Below are 19,326 nucleotides of genomic sequence, written 5' to 3' on the forward strand. Positions count from 1 at the left end.
TTGGAGCCCTAAAATCATACCACATGTCTCCCTTATTTAAGCCTTCACTGTCCACTTTTTTTGGAGGCTGTGGGCCTGATTAGTCTGTGATATTTAGTAATTTTGGAAGATTCATACTTCCAAATTTCAAATCTTTACTAGCAAGCTATACTTGCTAGTAAATTAAGACACTGTGGTAGTGGCATAAGGATAAACATATAGATCAATGGAATAGAATAGGGAGTCCAGAGATAAATCTTCATATTTACGCTAAATAGGTTTCAACAAAGGTGCCAATACCATTCAATGGAGAAAGAATACACTTTTTAGAGAATGGGGATATGACAACTGGATATTCACATACCAAAGAATGAAATTGGCCCCATATATCACACTATATTGAAATATTAACTTAAAATAATCAAAGGCCTAAATATAAAATCTAAAACTATGAAACTCTTAGAAAAATATGTAAATGTTTGTGACCTTGGATTAGGCAATAGGTTCTTAGATATGACATCCGTTATAGTTTGGATCTTAAAAGTTCACCAGCCTCTTATAATTTTCCACAGTAGTCCACACTATGCTTCCCAAATGGAGCATGTACTTTTTTTTTTCTTTTAAGGAATGAAAGGTTTATTTAGCTCACAGTTTGTGGAGGTTTAAGTCCATACAGAGGGGCATATAGCAGAGGGCAACTGCTCATGCAGCAGAAAACAGCAAAATCCCAGAGCATGTACTTTTATCTTTATGCTCTCTTTTTCTCTTTACTCAGCCCAAGCTCACTCTGAAAAGCCAATTTTTCCCCACTCTTTACTTTTACTTTCTTAGATAAACTTGGCCATGGGGGGCGGGGGAGTCCACCAAAAACTATGTGTTAGAGGCTCACTCATCAGCATGTGCTGCGACTGGGAGGGGAGAGAACCTTTAGAATGTGGTGCCTAGTGGAAGGAAATGAGATCATTGGGGATGTGTCCTTGAAGACCCTGGTCTCTTCCTCTCTCCTCCTTTTCTTCCTGGTCACCAAAAGGTGAGGAATTTCCTGTGCCACACACTCCTGCCATGATGTGCTGCCTCACTACAGCTCCAAAGGCAACAGGACCAAACAACCATGGACTGAAACCTCTGAAACCATGAGCAAAATAAATCCGTTTTACTAATAAGTTCTTTTTTATGACAATAAACACCTTTATCACATGAGCTAAGCCTGGAGGAAGGACTTATTTGCCTTTTCAGGCCTGCACGTTCCTGATAGAACCCTAGATCCTTGTCTTCTAGCTCATAGCCATCTGCTCAGCCATGATAATCCATTCTGGATGCAATGCAGGTGAGAAGCTTGCCCTCCAGAACTGCTCCTCCAGAAGACTGCTGATTTTGGCCTTTTTTTTTTCTTTCATCATACTTGTCTTGACTTTCTTTTATGGTTTTTGTTTAAAATCTCTTCTTCCTCAGGAGAAAGGCTGGCCCCTTCTTGTGGCCCAGGCCCAGTGCATAGTCGGATTTGTACCACTGTTGGTACTGTGTGATGTCAGTGAACTGTTGGTACTGTGTGATGTCAATGAACACAATGCAATTCTACACCAGGGTGTTGGTGTGGACCAGCTCATTATTGGATGCATTGTAGACAGCATCAGTGATCCTCATTGTTTCTGTACAACACTCAATGCTCCAGGAAAAGTTTGCCACATCTAGCCTCAAGGAACAGTACTTCTTATTGCCTCTTCAGACTGTATGTATGTGGCAGGGGCCAATCTTAGTGTTTGCAGCAGGAGTCCCAACTCATACTTCCACTTTTTGTAGTAAGGCTTTCTTTTGCCTTGGGTCTTGTGGCACTTGTGCCAGTTGTTATAAGAAATACACATCATTCGACACTGGCTGGAAAGAGCTCATAAATTGTTCATCTCAGATTTTTTTTTTATCATAGTGATAGGCAGCTAACAGCACCTAAAACACAAGTAACAGAAAAAAAATAGATAAATTGAATTTCATTAAAACCAAACATTTGGGGCTGGGGATTTAGCTCAGTGGCACAGCACCTGCCTGGCAAGCATGAGGTCATGAGTTTGATTCCCAGTACTGAAAACAAACAAACAAACAAAAAAACCAAACATTTGTGCATTAAAAGGAACTAATGAGTTAGTGAAAAGGCAAGTCCCAGGATAGGAAAAAAATATTTGTCAATCATATATCTAGAAGGGCCTAGTATCCAAAATATATAAAGAACTCTTTCAATTCAACAATAAAAAGATAAATTGTTCAACTAGGAAGTGAGCAAAAGTTGTAGAATAACATGAGCTCTCATTCATAGACTATATAGTACAACCACTTTTGAAGACAGCATGGGAGTTTCATAGAAAATTAAAATAGTCTTGCCATATAATTCAGCATAAATGCTCCTTGGCATTTACTCAAAGGGGTTTAAAAACCTATATCCACACAAAAATGTACACATGGATGTTTATAGAAGCTTTAATTGCTAAATCTTAAAAACAACCAAAATGTACTTCAGTAGGTGAATGAATAAATAATCTGTGGAATAGGAATTTTTTGTTGTTGTTGTTGTTGTTTTTTGGTTTTTCTCCGGTGCTAGGAACTGAACTCATGACCTTGCGCTTGCCAGGCAGGCGCTTTGCCACTGAGCTAAATCCCCGGCCCCTCAAAATAGGAATATTATTCACTACTGAAAGGAAATGAACCCATTAGGCCATGAAAGGACATGGATAAGCCTTAGACACATTTTACTAACTGAAAGAACCCAGTGGGAAGAGGCTACATCTATAGGATTTCAACTACATGACATTCTAGAAAAGGCAAAACCATGGAGACAGTAAAGACTAGTGATTGTCAAGAGCTAAGGGGGAGAGAGGAATATATAGGTGGAGCATAAAGGAATTTTTTAGTGAAACTATCCTGTATAATACTATAATAGTGGATATTTGTCATTATAAATGTATTCAACTCCAGAAGATGTACATCAAAAGTGAAATCTAATGTGAAGTATGGTTTTGGGGTAATGTGTCAGTCCAGGTTCATCAAATGTGATGAATGTACCACTTTAGTAGGGAATTTTGATAAGGGGGACATCTGTGTAATAGGTTGGAGGGTATACAGGAAATTTCCATGTCTTTGCTCAACTTCTCTATAAACCAAATACTTCTTTAAAAACATAAGGCCTATTTTTAAAATTACCAAAATATTTGGATAGAAACCCAAAGAATATGTACAATTGTGGCCAATAAGCACATGAAAATATGGTCAACAACATTAGTCATTAGAAAATGGAAATCAAAACCACAAGGAGAGGGCTGGGCGTGGTGTTTCATGTGTGTAATCCCAGTGCTTGGGAGGCTGAAGCAGGAGGATCACTATGAGTTCAAAATCAGCCTGGGCTGCATAGTGAAACCCTGTCTTAAAAAAAAAAAAATCCAGAAGAAGGTTGTAGGATGGGTATAACCAAACAACAAAAATGGAAAAGTGCATTTCAGGTGGTGGAGAAATTGGAATCATAGTAATTCCAGAAGGAATGAGAAAATGGTATAGTCACTATGGAAAAGTTTGATACTCCATCAAAAAGTACATTTACAGAATCGTGTAAAACATGAGCATACATGGCCAGTTAAGAGAACCAAGAGTGGTTTTCTAGATGCATAGGGAAGAGTTTTAGGAATAGTCATGAGCCAGATGTGGTGGCACTTGCCTGTAACCCCAGAATTTGGGACACTGAGGCAGGAGGATTGCTGAGTTTGAGAACAGCATGAGATACATAATTCAAGGCTAGCCTGAACTATAAAGCAAAATCCCTTCTCAAAAAAAAAAAAGAAAGAAAGAAAAATGGAGGGCTGAGGATATAGCTCAGCAGCACAAGCGCCTGCCTGGCAAGCACAAGGTCCTGAGTTCAATCTCCGGTACCAAAAAACAAACAAACAAAAAATGGAATAGTCCAAACATCCAATTTCCCGTGTGCTAATTCCACTGTCACTAGACAGCCTTTTCATTATGATTTGGCTTCTTATGTAGACTGCAGATTCTTTCTTTCTCCTTCCTTCCTTCTTTCCTTCCTTTTTGTTTGTTTGTTTTATTTTGTTTGACAGAAAATTTGTTACCCAGAATTTTCTGCTCTTTCTCACAGTTATATTTTTCAAACGAAAATTTGATTGGAGTGTTCCCTTCAGCAGCACATATACTAAAAATTAGATTGGTATTTTAGGGCCGGGGAGAAAGCTCAGCGGCATAAGCGCCTGCCTGGCAAGTGCAAAGTCCTGAGTTCAATTCCCGGTACCAAAAAAAAAAAAAAAAAAAAAAAAAAACCTGGCATTTTAGTGTTATAAGTGTTTTCTGATCATTTTGCTGAGACAAATTAACCCTCTGCCTTCTTAATTTTAGGTCAGATATGTAGGCTTATAACCCTATTACTCACCAAGAGCATTTGCGAGAAATTTTAGGATGAGCGGCACGCAAACAGGTTTGAGCTGGCTAGAGACAGGCGGTGGAAGTTTTGAGCCTTTATAAAGTCTCGCGGGTGTGGCTGGACATTAGTTAGTTTGAAATTTCTGCCGATGCTGAAGGAAATGGCCAGCAGGTTGCAGAGTTGCCAAATATCACTGAAAGAAATGGCCAGAGGATCAGATAGCTGCCATTTTTATGAGCCAGAGACAGAAACACGTGTCTGCTGATTTGTTAGTTTAAATTCTCACGGAATTTAAATCGCGCAAAGGAAACGGCAAGTCTGCTTTCTTATCAGCCTGTCTAATTTTGAGATGATCACCTTTCCATGTTATTTTGATTTTTATCTGTCTTTTTCAGTGCAGCTTATTGTTAGGGCTCGAAGCAGATGGCCTCATAGATGTGAAATAAGAATCTAGTTCAAATAGGAAGCATTAGTAGAGTTCACTGACTGGACTTGTGTATCTGTCATAGAACAAGCCACACTATGAAGTCTGAGTGGCTCGTGAGAACTGATCCCCTGATGGTATAGACCTCATGAGAAAACTAGAAGAGGAAACATTCTTTACAGAAACAAAATGTTGAGAAAACGTTTGTGAAAAACAGCATTTTGGCAAGTGGTTTTTTCTGTTTCCTTTTTCTTTTCCTTTTTACCACTGTGCTACATCCCCAGCCTTTTATTTTTGATTATGAAACAGAGTCTTGCTAAATTGCTGAATGGCCCAGGTAGACTTGAATTTTAAATCCTCCTGCCTCAGCCTCCCAGAGTGTTGGGGTTACAGATGTGTGCCACCACACCAGGCTCAGTATTGTCCTGTATGTTAAAATTTGAGGACTCCTTTATATTTTTCAATTTTTTCTTTACATTTTATTTGTTTAAATATTGGATTTGGTCCCCTCTTGTATAAGGTTGTACCGTTTTCCGTGTTTGCAGCAGAAAAATGGGGAAATGGGTGGTGCTGTTGAGCAAGTATAGGGACTGTAGACAGTACAGTGGCTGCCAGGGAACTGCTTTTGACTTTTATACCACATTTTTGAGTGATGACTGTCCCTGTGTACTTGTATAAATATTGTGCTGGTCACCAATTTGCTATTTTTTTTTTTTGGTACCGGGAATCGAACTCAGGACTTCGCCCTTGCCAGGCAGGTGCTGTGGTGCTGAGCTATATCCCCCGCCCTTACTGTTATTTTGCATTTGGAGAGGAGAAAAATCACATGGAAGGCTCACGCAAGCGATTACAACACTTAGTAGTTTCCTATCTGGCTTTACGTGAAGTTTGTTTTGTTTTTTTGTTTGTTTGTTTTTGTCTTTTTGAGGCAGGGTCTCACTATGCAGTTCAGGCTGGTCTTGAGCTCACTTTGTAGCTGAGGCTGGTCTCGAACTCGCTACGATCCTCCTGCCGCAGCCTCCCAACTGCCAGGATTACAGGCATGCGCCACCATGCCCGGGCTTTACGTGAAGTTTTGTGGACTTATTCTCTTTTTAAAATATCACTTGTAGCTGGGCATGGTGGTGCACGCCTGTAATCTCACCACTTGGGAGGCTAAGGCAGGATGATCACCATGGATTTGAGGCCAGCCTGGGCTACAAAGCGAGTTCAAGGCAAGCCTGAACTGCATAGTGCAACCCTGTTTCAAAAAGACAAAAATAATAAATAAAAATAAAATATCATTTGTGTTGTTAAATTTTGTGGATTCACCCTTTCATATATGATTTACAAGGAAAAATGTTTTTCTGGATTTTAAATTTGGAAATGAGTCAGATGATGTGGTCCATGCCTATAATTCCAGTACTTGGGAGGCTGAGGCAGGTGGATCTCCATGAGTTCTAGGCTAGCCTGGGCTACATAGCGAGTTCAAAATCAGCATGTACTACATAGTGAGACCCAAACAAACAAAAAACTTGAAAATGTACCCGGCGTAATGGTGTACACCTGTAATCCCGCCACTGTGTGAGGCTGAGGCAGGAGAATGGGTGTTGTTGCCTAGACTAGGATATTTAGCAATTTATCCAGGCTCTGTCATAAATGAATGAATGAATGAATGAATGAATGAATGAACAACAAATAAGGGCCGGGGATGTAGCTTGGTGTAAAGACCCCCTTTTCGGGACTGGGGATTTAGTTCAGCGGCAAAGCGCCTGCCTGGCAAAAGCAAGGTTCTGAGTTCTTACTCTCGGTACGGGGCGGTGGGGGGGGGGCGGGGGCGACCAAAAAAAAAAAAAGACCTCCTTTTCATTAGTTGAAGGGGGTTGTGAGTAGCAATGCCTTGTATCGAGATAGCTAGACTCTTGAAAATGCCCTCAATCTGTGAAGGAATTATTCAGTGACGTTACGTACCCTTCCACTGTTTTCACTCCGTTTTGTATCATTACAAACAAACTTGTGTACTTTATATTGCATTCAACCAAACATGGTCCCGTTAATGTGGTTTTTTTTTTTTTACATGTGTTGTAACTGGCATTCGAATGACAAAATAAGGAATAATAACTGCAAGCAAAACCATAAATTTAAAACAAACCTGATGAGGGGCTGGGGATTTAGCTCAGCGGCACAGCACTCACCCGGCAAGTGCAAGGTCGTGAGTTCGATCTCTGGTCCGAAAAAAAAAAACTTGATGAAATTAACCAATTACTTAAATAACTTGACTCATATTCCATATACATCTAATAAAAAGCGAGAGGTTTATCAAACAAGATTTAAAAAAAAAGCCTGGTGCCTTTAGACCTTACACATAGGATTCTATATTCACGTTTCCATGTGGTCGGATGCAATATGAAAGACAGACAGGTTCCCCGGTGGGATTGGAATCCCAGTTTGTCCCTCCCCCTGGCCCCACAGTCTTGGCGCGCGGCCCGAGCCCGGCGCTGTTGCCTTCGAGCGAGTGTAAGGCGGCGCACATGTTTGCAACTGCTACCGGGAGTTCGTTAGAAGAGTTACCCGGATGTGCAGGGGCGGAGCCTGCGTCTACCCATGAGGCAGCGCGCGTGGCTAAATACTCTTCGCTGAGAGAAGCGCTCATTGCGCGCTGGAAGTCTCCGTGGCCGCCGTACTTCGGCGGTCACCTAGTATTTTCGCGCTCCTCCCTTTTCTTTCTCCTTCTCCTCGGAGCCCGTGAGGCCGAACTGCTCAGCTCTCGGTAAGCGGCCCCCGCCCCGCGCGTGCCGCGAGGATACAGGCAGCGGCTCTCGCCCGGCCGTGAGGGCGACCGTGGCCGCCCTCAGAGGGTCTTGATGCCTGCGCCGGTCGCCGGGATCCTGTGAGGGGCGGGGGAGGGGAATGGGCTCGGCGGCGAGGCAGCGGGTGGACCACCATCTTGCGTCGGCTGTGGAGGGGGAGGGGGCTCGGAAAGGTAGCTCCTTGGCGGCGAAGTTCGGCCGCCGGGGCAGCTACGTCCAGGGCCTGGGCCGCGCGCCGCCGCTACCGTTACCCCCGCCGCCACCCTCACAGCCGACGCCTCCGTCCCCGCCTCCTCGTCGTCCTTGTCTCCCGAGGCCTGTGACTCTGTCCCCAGGTTAGTTGGGGCTTTTCCATCGAAAGCAGACTCGCTTCGGCCTTTCGTGCGTTCGGTGCCGGTGTTCGACGGAGACCCGCCCACCCCCGGGGCGTGAGGGTGAGGGCTGGGAACTTTGAGGCGCGCGGGCTCCCGCGGCCCCTCGGCGCTTTCTGCCCACGCTCCCCCTCCCCCCACCCGGGTTCCCAGTAATTCCGTGTTCACACTCTTTTTCTCTTGCCAGCGGGACTGCGCTTCTGTGTCAGAGAAATCGTGCTCCGTCCCGTTATTGTCTCGCCTAGTATGGGAGCCCTGAGGAGAAACGTGGAATAGATGCGCGATTTTCTAACCGTGAGCTGTGCCGGTTTTTCTTAAGGGGATGGGGAAAAATGACCTCCTTCAAGGTTTTCGTCAGGAAACTTGCTCTAAAGATGGAAGGACAACTCTCCGCTTACCTCAAGTTTTAATGCTTTTTTTTAAAGTACAAATGTAAGAACAGTGTCAAGTGAGCCAGTTTCTACAGGCACGGGAGACCTTCATCGAAGGGATTCTCTTTGTTTGAAAGAATTTTGTTTTTAAATCTGTGAAAATAAATTTATCGCTGTATTGTTTTCTGTTTAGGACAACGAGTTTTAGTGTCTTTTGGTGCCATTAAACCTAAATTTCAAGCCTTCGAGTTGAGTTTTAAACTATGAGAGTCCCATTAGCATTTGTGAGGCGTCCTTTAGGGGTTACAATGCAAACTCAAACTGTCTCCTTAAGCAAAAACTTCACTAAGCCTATGAAGACACTGGCTTACCTATAAAATTAGGTTGGATCTGTGTACTTTTGGTGCTTTAATATCAGTACAAATTCCAGTATAATTTTGCCTTGCATTTGTTCATTACGTTGACGTTCCCCCTGTGAGGTGGCCAGTAGGATGGTGATAGAACTGTTTTGAAAGTGAGGAAACAGCTTCACAGAGAGGACTACTGACTCAAGTGGTTGGGTTGGGTTTTTTGGGTTTTTTTTTTTTGTATTGGTTTTCTGGGTTTTTTTTTTTGTTTGTTTGTTTTGTTTGTTTGTTTTCTTTGTAGTGATAGAACCCTACACTCCTTCCCCTCCTTTGAGACAGAGTCTTGCTCAGTTACCCAGGCTGGGCTTAGACTTGTGGTCCTCCTACCTCAGCTTCCAAAGTGTTGGGATTACAGCTAGGCATCACAGTACCCAGTTTATGCCCTACTTTTTATGAAACTGTTGTGGTGGAGGTCAGTAAGCAAGGAGTCTGACCTAAATTTTTTGAAGAGATTCTCCTTTCTTTTTGAAATATTTTTTCAACTTTTTAGTATTTAAATATTTCTGAGCACGTCGAAAAGTTGAAAACCTGTTGAAAAATTCTGATGTTGAAGATCAAATCTCAATTTTCCTTTCCAACTTACTTTTTGCAGTTCTATTTTCTAGTCTAGTCTGTTTTTTTGAGTCTAGCATTTTACTAATCACCATTGTCTTTTTCAATAGGGAGGAGGAGAGCAAAGGGAGGGGGGAGGTATACTGTATAGATATATATCGTTCTCTCCCACTTGTTCCCCTTTTTCAGGAGGACATTTAGAACAGAAACACCATTTTTTGTTTTTTTCCCAGTGCTGAGGATGGAACAGGGCCAGGCACATGCTAGGCAGTGCTCTGTCACTGAGCGACACTCCAGCCCACTAAAAATTTTTTTGTGGGGCTGGGGATTTAGCTCAGTGGCAAAGCACCTGCCTCGCAAGCACAAGGTCGTGAGTTCGATTCCCGGTACCGGAGAAAAACCAAAAAAAAAAAAAAATTTTTTTTTGCTGTTATTCTAATTAGGCAGGAGAAGTCCTAAATGCAATAGGAATTTTGGTGAATAGAAAATAATCTAGGAGCCGGGGACATAGTTCAGCAGCACAGCACCTACCTGGCATGTATGAGGTCTTGAGTTCGTAAGTTCAATTCCTGGTACCCCACCAAAAAAATTTATTTATATATATATATAGCTGGGCGTGATGCACACGCCTGTAATCCCAACACTAGGGAAGCTGAGGCAAGTGGATTGCCTCAAGTTGGAGGCCAGCCTGGGCTACATACTGAGTTCAGGGCCAGCCTGAACTAAACAGCAAGAGCCTGTCTCAAAAAAAAAAAAGAAAGAAAATAATCTAACAAATTTACAATTTGGGAAAAAAAAAATCTATGCAATCTCTCTGTCTCTCCATTGAATCCAGGTCCTTCCCTCTGAGCTACATCCGTTTTTTTTTGTGTGTGTGATTCTGGAGATCAAATCCAAAACCTTTATTTGTTTATTGAGACGTGGTTTCACTGTGTAGCTCAGTCTGGCCTTGAACTCACTATGTAGCACAATTTGGCCTTGAGCTCATGGTGATCCTTCTGTCTCAGCCTCCCAAGTGCTGGGATTGCAAGTGTATACCACCATGCCTGGCCTTAGCCCTTTTTTGTATATTTTGAGGCAATTTCTAAATTCTCCAGGCTGGGCTCAAACTTGATACTCCTGTCTCAGCCTCCCAGAGTGCTGGGATTATAGGCTTTTCCCATCATGCCTGGTTTATAGTTTCTAAAAATGGTAGAATATTGGAAATTTATACAGAAAATATTTTGTTATTTAAAAATCACTTCCCAAAGACCAGAAATATTTATCACACATATTCACTAATTAGATATAGAACTGAAAATATTCAGAGGAGGACTTTTAGAAATACTTGATTTTCAGTCAGGTTATTTTAACCCTTCAGAGGTTGTGGCTTATCTGAGGGATAGACTTACATATTCTAAGGGTAACACCTGATCCAAAACCTCAGGGTAAATAATAATTCAAGAAAATTTGATTTGCTCAGTAATTTAAGGGAAAATGTATACCTAGACTTTTTTTTTGTTTGTTTGTTTTTTCTCCGGTACCGGGAACTGAACTCACGACCTTGCGCTTGCCAGGCAGGCGCTTTTGCCACTGAGCTAAATCCCCAGCCCCTTACCTAGACTTTTGAAATTCATTCTCTGCACAGTGATTTTCTTTGAACACATATTTCTGTTTATCTGCTGTAAATCAGGAAAAACAGTCATCACTAGGTACCAACTGGGTTGAATAGCCCCGTTTTATTTCTTACCTTTTGAAGTTTTTTTTTTTTAAATTATTTACTAAGAATAAAGGAATAGTGGAAACTCTATTTATAAGAGTTTATATACAGTATACTTCATACTTAGAAAAATAAAAATTCATTTTAGAACCTTAGAGAATCTAGTTGTCTCTTAATAAGACATACTAAAGGAGCCAGTGTTATATAGCTCAGCAGCACGATGTGTGCCTGGCAAGCACAAGGTGCTGAGTTCGATTAGCAGTACTTAAAAAAGACAGATACTAAAAACATTTAATGCAAAAATATAAACCAGTGCCACACTTAGTAGGTTTTTGTTTTAGAAGAATTATTTTCATTAAAAGTATGTATTTAATGTCTAATACACTTTTATTTTAGAATTTTATTTTCTTTTTACTACTTGTACTCATGGCTTGTGGTATGATTTCAGGTAAAGAAGTTAAGCAAAATACTCAAACATACTGTAGAAGAATTTCTGGCACTTTTCAATAGTGCCACAAGCAAGATATTACTGTTTTCACTTTACAGATAAACTAAGACTCCAAGAGGTTGATTAAGCTTCTTCTATAGGTTTGGCAGCCAGAAGAGGTAAACCCAAAATTTCCATATTTTCTGCCTGTATTTTCAGTGTTTCCACCATGACACTTGACATTTTTTCTGGTAGATAATTTTTACCCCTATAAAGTATGTGTTAATAATAAGTATGTATTTCTTTGGGTTACTTTAGCAATTAAGGATCATAGAATCTCATACAAAGATTATATTTGCAGGTTTTTTTGAGACAAGATCTTGCTGTGCAGTTCAGGCTGGCCTTGAGCTGACTTTGTAGCCCAGGTTGGCCTCAAACTCGGAATGATCCTCCTGCCTCAGCCTCCCACATGCTGGGATTGCAGGCATGCGCCAACACACCTGGCTCATGCAAAGATTATATAAGATGTTTACTATATAGACTAGCTTTGGAAGTCCACAATTATGCAATTAGTCTTTCCCCCAAGCTATATATCTTACATATGAATATGCAGTGATAAAAGTATATTTTTGTTGAGTGCAGTAGCAGGACATACTTACAATCTCAGTGACTCCATAGGCTGAACCCAGAGTTCAAGACCAGTCTGGATAATAGAGCGAATCCCTGTGTCAAAATAAAAAAATAAAACGTGCCAGATATGTAGTTTAGTGGTAGACCACCACTGGGTTAGACCCCCCAGTACCACCAAAAGGAAAAAAGTGTATTTCTAGAGACAGTTTTTAGCCAGAATATAAGATAAAACTGTTTTGCAGAAAGTATATTTTTATTATAGTGCAACATGCCAAAAATGAATACAAAATGTTTTAAAATATAGGAAACTTCACCATGTATTATGCTAATGAATTTTGAATCCTGTGGTAAATTACCCATTTTCTTCATATAGGTGTAGTATAAAAACAGATAAAAACTGAAAACCTAAATTAAGAAAATAGTAAAGTCATTAAAGAAATATCTTCTCAAAATGCAACTGTACGTCATTTATTTAGGCTTTCAAAAATAATTTGCACAATGCAAACGCTTTTGAACAAACAAAGATGGTGCTGGACGTGGTGGTGCACGCTTGTAATTCCAGCACTTGGGAGGCTGAGGCAGGAGGATCGTTGTGAGTTCGAGACCAGCCTGGGCTACAAAGTGAACTCAAGGCCAGCCTGAAACTGCGTAGTGAGACCCTGTCTCAAAAAGACAAAAAAAAACAAAAACAAAAACAAAAAAAAAGATGGTGGTCATATATTTTCTTCCTGAATTAAATGTGATTTGTTCCCCAAAACCTGGTGGGGAGTTTAAATTTCTTAGTTAGCAGTGAAACTGCCTGAAGGAACCAAGATAAAAACCAGTGATGGCAACCTTTTAGAGACAAATGCGTAAACTGCAAGCCCAAGCCCACTTACTTAGCACAAAGTGCCAACACTGCAATTAAACCTGAATTGTGAAGTTTTAGTTTAGAGAAAACAATTCATACATTAACATCTTTTGTCTTAAAAACAAATAAGCACAGGTGCCATAGGTTTGCTATTGTTATAAACCATTGTGTCTTGGATTTGTGTACTGTGCCAGTTAATTCCTCTTTAACATTTTCCTAGACATACCCATACTTAAAATGTTTAAAATATTCTCAGTGTGCTTAACACAACCATAAAATAATAAACAAGTGAAACTACAAAACCAGTGGCATTTGAGCCAACTTTAATGTGTCGAATGAATAATGGATTTTGCTAAAACAAAATCACTACCAACTTCTAGAGATTTTCACACCTGCAATTCTTACCTTTTATTGAAATTATGTGGTCAGCCTTATTTGTGAAATGCTAATCCCAGAGTATGCTTATGTTAGATTTTTTAAAAGATAGCAAAACAAACCAGGCTTGGTGGTGCACACCTGTAATCCCAGCACTTGGGAGACTAGGACAGGAGAATCACTGTGAGTTCGAGGCCAGCCTGGACTGCATGGTGAAACCCTGTCTCAAAAAGACGAAGAAAAAAAAATACTGGAATATCATTATGAGCTGTCTTGTACCATCTAGATTATCTCTATTTTCCCAGAGGTCTGTTAACCATGGTTTGAAAAATGTTGGGATAATCCAATGGTGACTGTTTTTTAATAAAGTGCTGGAAGCCTAGCTTGGAGTAGATTAAACCAAAAATGAACCATTATTTCTTCTCTGAACATTTTAGTGTATAGTTTGCCTCAAGTATGATTAGCTTCAGGTGTTTAAATGGTGTCATTAGGACTTCATCTTCCTGAACTATCTCTTCTCTTTTTCTGCCCCAGAATCTTAGAGTATTGCTCTTCTGTTTGTTGGCTTTTCATCGGTGCTCTTTCTTCACAGGGTGACTGCATCACTAACAGGCTTATATACTACCAGCTTATTTTCTTACTAGCTTTATTTTTATTTTTTATTTTGCAGCACTAGAGATTCAACCTAAGGGCTCTCCTGCGCTACGCAAGTGCTCTAACACTGAGCTAGCTCACAATCCCTTATTTGTTCATTTACTTGTTTATATTTTAAGACAGGGTCTTGCCAAGTTGCCAGGGCTGGGTCCTCATTCAGCCTCCCAAGTAGCTAAGGTCATAGACATGTGCCACATGGCACAAAGCTCAATATTTCCATTTAAAGTGTACAGTTCAGTTGTTTTAGTATATTCAGAGTTGTATGACCATCACCACAACCAATTTTTGAACATTTTCATCACCCTAGAAAGAAGCTTTGTGCCCAATGGCAACCACTGCCCATGTCCCCCAACCCAGCCCTTCTCAACCACTACTTTCTGTCTATGGATTTGCTATTTGTGCACATTTTATATAAGTGAAATCATATAGTATGTGATCTGTTTGCCTTCTTCAATTTGTATAATATCCTCAAGGTCCATATGTATAACATGTATCAGTGTTTCTTTTCCTTTTATTGCTAAATAATATATGGGTATATCACATTTTGTTACCCATTTATCAATTGATAGTTGTTTGAATGTTTTTCCCTTTTTGGTGGTCATTAATACTGATATAAACATTTGTGTACAGACTTTTATTTATGTATGTTTCTAATGTCTCTCTAGGAATGAAATTGCTGGGTCAGATGATAACTCTAATGTTTAACTCTGTAAGGAGCTAAAGTGTTGTCCATAGTGGCTGTACCATTTTACCTTCCCACTAGCAGTGTATGAGGGGTCTAGTTTCATTATATGCTAGTTAACACTATTCTCTGCCTTTCAATTTTAGCCATCCTGGTTGGTACTAAGTGATAGCCCTTAAATTAAAAAAGTATTTTAAGTTAATTCATAATTTTAAGAAGCTTTTTTTTGTCTTTTTGAGACAGGGTCTCACTATGTATTTCAGGCTGGCCTTGAGCTCACTTTGTAACCCAGGCTGGTCTCGAACTCGCAACAATCCTCCTGCCTCAGCCTCCTGAGTGCTGGCATTACAGGCTTGTGCCACCATGCCCGGCTTAAGAAGCTTTTTGTAGAATAAACTTTTAAAAGATGATTAAATTTTGCATGTATAAAAGTTGAAGCAAGCCATGTGTGGTGGCACATGCCTGTAATCCCAAAACTTGGGAGGCTGAGGCAGGAGGTTCACCATAAGTTCAAGGTTAGCCTGAACTACATAGCAAGACCCTGTCTCAAAAGAAATCACAGCAGAAAAGGCTGGGAATATAGCTTAGCCAGGTAGATCACTTACCTAGTAGGTGCAAGGCCCTAGGTTCAATCCACACCACCACCAAAAAAAAAAATGGTTTTCACACGGACGTGAAAAGTTACTGTGTTGTATTCAAGCCATGTGTCATTTGGAATTCATATTTCTGCATAAAAACTGCATTAACATGGACATATTATCTTTTCCTGAATCAGTAGCTGAAGTGGAAAGTTCTTTCCTCCTTCATTTTCACAGTAACTCTTAGCTGCAAAGCCAGGAGACCATCTGGAGTTGCTATTATCAGAGCTTTAGTATCCCTACTGAGTATCTTTGCTAGATATTCCATTTTTGTCTGATAGCCAGTTTAATCCCCTATACCATTTCTTGCCACCAAATCTCTGAATTGCTAACTTGAGGGGGTTTCATGGTAATAGTTTTAGAGGGCTCTAGTCCTCCCAAGGAGATCCGTGAAGATTTATATTATTAAACTAAAACTATATAGGGTCATGATCCTTGAGGCTAGTGTTGTAGCAACACTATCCATTGTAGTAGCCACTAGTGACTTGTGGCTTTTGAGCACTTGAAATGTGGGTAGAGTGACTGAAGAACTAAATTTTAAATTTTAATTATTTTAAATTTCAGTAACCACATATGGCTAGTTGGATAACACAGCTTTACACTGAAGTTTTGGTTCATATGTTTATGAATATACGAATTGAAGCTCCTTGATTGCTGCTGTGGACCTGAAGACATATCTGTAATGATCGGTATTAGATAGGACTTGTTTACAGACTATTTACACATTTAGAACTCACTTTAGGGTGTTTGGCCAATAGATACTTTATACAATATCTTATGTGATATAAAAGTGTTACATTGATCTCATGGACCGTACAGTGATCCCTCACCTATCGTGGGAGTTATGTGCCAGTGACCCCCCACAATAGGTGAAAAATCATGAAGTAGCAGTGTTATATTTATTTTATTATTTATATATTTTAAGACTTTATAAACTCTTCCCACACTCCTATAAACCTTTCCTGCACTCTTATAAACACTTCATATACTCTTAAACACTTTCTATACTCTTAAACCTAGGTAATTTTAACAGTGTGTAAAATTCTATATGGGTACTCGATGTGAAGTGGACAAGGAGAGATGCTGAATGTATGGGCACATTGCAGGAGAACAAACAGACCAGTGCAGTGGTCACTGAGCCAATTAGTGCCCAGGATACAGAACACAGTGCTGTAGTTGGTCACCTTCCATTCCATCAGCCAGTAGTGTACCATGTACAGTCTCACATTGGCAAACGTGTGCAAGTGGTAGTGGCATACTGCATTTCCATTGTGTACAGTGTGGTATTCATCTGCTGATGAAATACTGTATTTTATTTCAATTTCATATTCTTTTAATGTTTGAATTAACATTTTAAATATTTTTTATATTTTAAATTTTTAGGCAAAAATAATTAAAATCATAAATATTATATAAATACCTATATACCTCAGAATTCTGTAATATTCTGAAAACTTCACGATACAGAATTAGGTGTATATATATTTTTTAAAACCCACAATACAGTGAAGCTGCAGTAAGTGAACCATGATATAGTGAGAGACGACTCTACAGTTGTGTCTCATAAACATGTTTTTTTGTATGTTAGGGCAGTACTGGGGATTGAACCCAGGCCCTTCACACTGGGCCACTTCCCCAGCCCTTTATATTTTGAGACAGGGTTTTGACAAGTCTCTAATTTGCACAGGTTAGGCCCAAACTTGAAGTCCTACCTCAGCTTCCCAGAGTGCTAGAATTACACACATGTGCCATCACACCTAGTTTATTTTATATTCTTTTTTTTTTTTGGCTTTTCTCTGGTACCGGGAACCGAACTCACGACCTTGTGCTTGCCAGGCAGGCGCTTTTTGCTGCTGAGCTAAATCCCTAGCCCCTATTTTATAGTCTTGATAGCCGTAGGTACTTAATGTTAAGCAGGAATTATCATATTTATCTACTTGATATATGCATTACCTTACTTCTTGTTTAGGGACAAAGCACTATTAAAGCAGTTGAGTTGAAGATATTTGTAAATAGATCTTAGAACTAGAGAAATTTGGGCTGGGCATGGTGGTGCATGCCTGTAATCTCAGCACTCAGGAATATTGTTGTGAGTTCGAGACCAAAGTGAGCTCAAGGCCAAAGTGAGCTCAAGGCCAAAGTGAGCTCAAGGCCAACCTGAACTGCATAGCAATACCCTGTCTCAAAAAGACCAAAAAAAAAGAAAAAAGAGGGAGAGAAATTTGGCCAGGCATGGTGGGGTGCCCATGTAATCCAGCAGTCAGGAGGCTGAAGCAGGAGAATTCAAGTTCAGCCTGAACTCACTAGGCCCTGTCTCAGGGTCTGTCTCAGAAAAAAAGAAAAAGAACTAGAGAGTGCTGAAGGACAAAATTCACTGGAGAGTATTGATATACAAGTTCAAACATTTGTAACCAGTAACTTTCTGGAGTTAAAAATAGTATTTTTCCTGTGGACTAATCAGTGTAAGTAGTATAAGTACATAAGGAAAGTATAAGTACATATGGAAAAATTTACTGTCAGTTTGAGGATAAAGATAAATGTGAAGACCGAATTAGCTCTGTATATCCTACTTACTTTAAATTTTGATCCCTAATTTTTACCTTTTTGTTTTGCAACTGAAATAGTGTAAGATTAGTATTTATTTTATATGTAGAATATATAGGACATGTGTGAGAATTCAGAGTGCAGTTTAGAATCAAATTCTTATTCTAAATAAAGCAATTCAAATGTTTTTTGATAACATTTAATATAAAAGCTTTGTGTGGGGGGAGAGTACTAGGTATTGAACGCAGGATCTCAAGCTGAGCTACATCCCCAGCCCTTTGTATTACTTTTCAAATTTTGAAATAGTATCTCACTAAGTTGCTCAGGCAAGAGTCAAACTTGAGATCCTCCTGCCTTAGCCTCCTGAGTTGCTGAGTTACAGGCCTGCACCACTATGCCTGGCTTAAAATTTATGTCGTTTAATAATTTATTAAATTTTCTCAAATAGAAAATGTTAAAACATTCAGTATTTTACATATTAAATTTGCATTCAGTTATGAATCAGTTATGAAAGTGAATTATCTGTGTATATTATACATACCAAATTCAAATTGCAAGCTTTCTTTAGGGAAAAAGATTAGAGGTGTATACATTTAACTTAACAAAAGCTACTCCAAGAGTAGCTATCTTTATTTTATAGGATGGAAAACTAAAACCTAACTTGCTACCGTGTCTAGTGTCATGTAAATTTGCTGGAGATTGAAATTAGAAACACAAATTTCTAAATCAGTTTCATGTTTCGTTATTTGATGTTACTTAGAGTTCTTAATAAAATTGATTTATGTCTTATATTTGTTCTTAGGTGACTGCAGCTTGATGGATGACGACAACTCTTTTCAACAAAGAAGTAGGTGTTAAGTGCTGCAATTGATAAAAATATGCATAGGTTTTGTATTGATAAGCTTCCTGCAAGAGAAAAGATGATACAGGAAGACACATTTTCTTAAAATTAATGGTGCTTAGAGCTGGCATCGTGGTACATGCCTGTGTAATCCAGCATTTTGGAAGGGTGAGGCAGGGGGATCCCAAGTTTGAGCCCAGCCTGGGCAACTTAGTGCCTTAGCAAGACCCTGTCTTTTGAAAAAGAAAAAATGCTGGGGGCGGGGGGAATAGCTCAATGTAAAGGCCTTGGCTTAGAACCCCAGTGCCACCAAAGAAGAAAAAGAAATAAAAAAAGAAAAACACTTAAATTTGTTAAAATAATACATACTTATTGGGCCGAGCATATAACTCATTGGCACAGCACCTGCCTGGCAAATGCAAGGCCCTGAGTTTGATTCCCAGTACCAAAAAAAATACATATTCATGGTTAAAAATGAGTAATATACAATAAAATGTGAGCAAAGTAGATATTAAATGTTTTCTCTTCATCCACAGAGGTAGCATTATAGTCTTGACAGACATAATCACAAGTGTCCTCTGTGCATAGACAAGAACTTTCATTTCTAAAAATGATTATGCTATATGTGCTATTGTGTAACTTAAATTTTTTTTCTCAACAGTATATCTTAACTGTATCGACAATG

General features: G+C 39.7%; 1 protein-coding gene and 1 pseudogene across 3 annotated transcripts in view; one reads left to right on the forward strand and one right to left on the reverse strand.

Moving 5' to 3' along the window:
- Window positions 1-1,272: 1,272 nt before the first annotated feature.
- On the reverse strand, window positions 1,273-1,841 carry LOC102025570 (annotated as a pseudogene).
- A 5,562-nt stretch (window positions 1,842-7,403) lies between these two features.
- The window catches only part of Znf280c (zinc finger protein 280C), a 71,333-nt gene continuing 59,410 nt past the window's right edge, over window positions 7,404-19,326 (forward strand). For 2 of the 3 annotated variants that reach the window (XM_005401240.2, XM_005401242.2), the window contains exons 1-2: window positions 7,404-7,560; window positions 18,603-18,647. In XM_005401240.2, the coding sequence (XP_005401297.1) occupies window positions 18,617-18,647 (31 nt within the window). In that variant the 5' untranslated portion in view covers window positions 7,404-7,560; window positions 18,603-18,616. Of the gene's footprint in view, window positions 7,561-8,158; window positions 8,266-18,602; window positions 18,648-19,326 lie in introns of all 3 variants that reach the window. The other variant, XM_005401241.2, reaches the window with a different exon arrangement.

The sequence above is a fragment of the Chinchilla lanigera genome, unplaced genomic scaffold, assembly GCF_000276665.1.
Source record: "Chinchilla lanigera isolate Chin_1 unplaced genomic scaffold, ChiLan1.0 scaffold00072, whole genome shotgun sequence".
In the NCBI taxonomy this organism is placed as follows: Eukaryota; Metazoa; Chordata; class Mammalia; order Rodentia; family Chinchillidae; genus Chinchilla; species Chinchilla lanigera.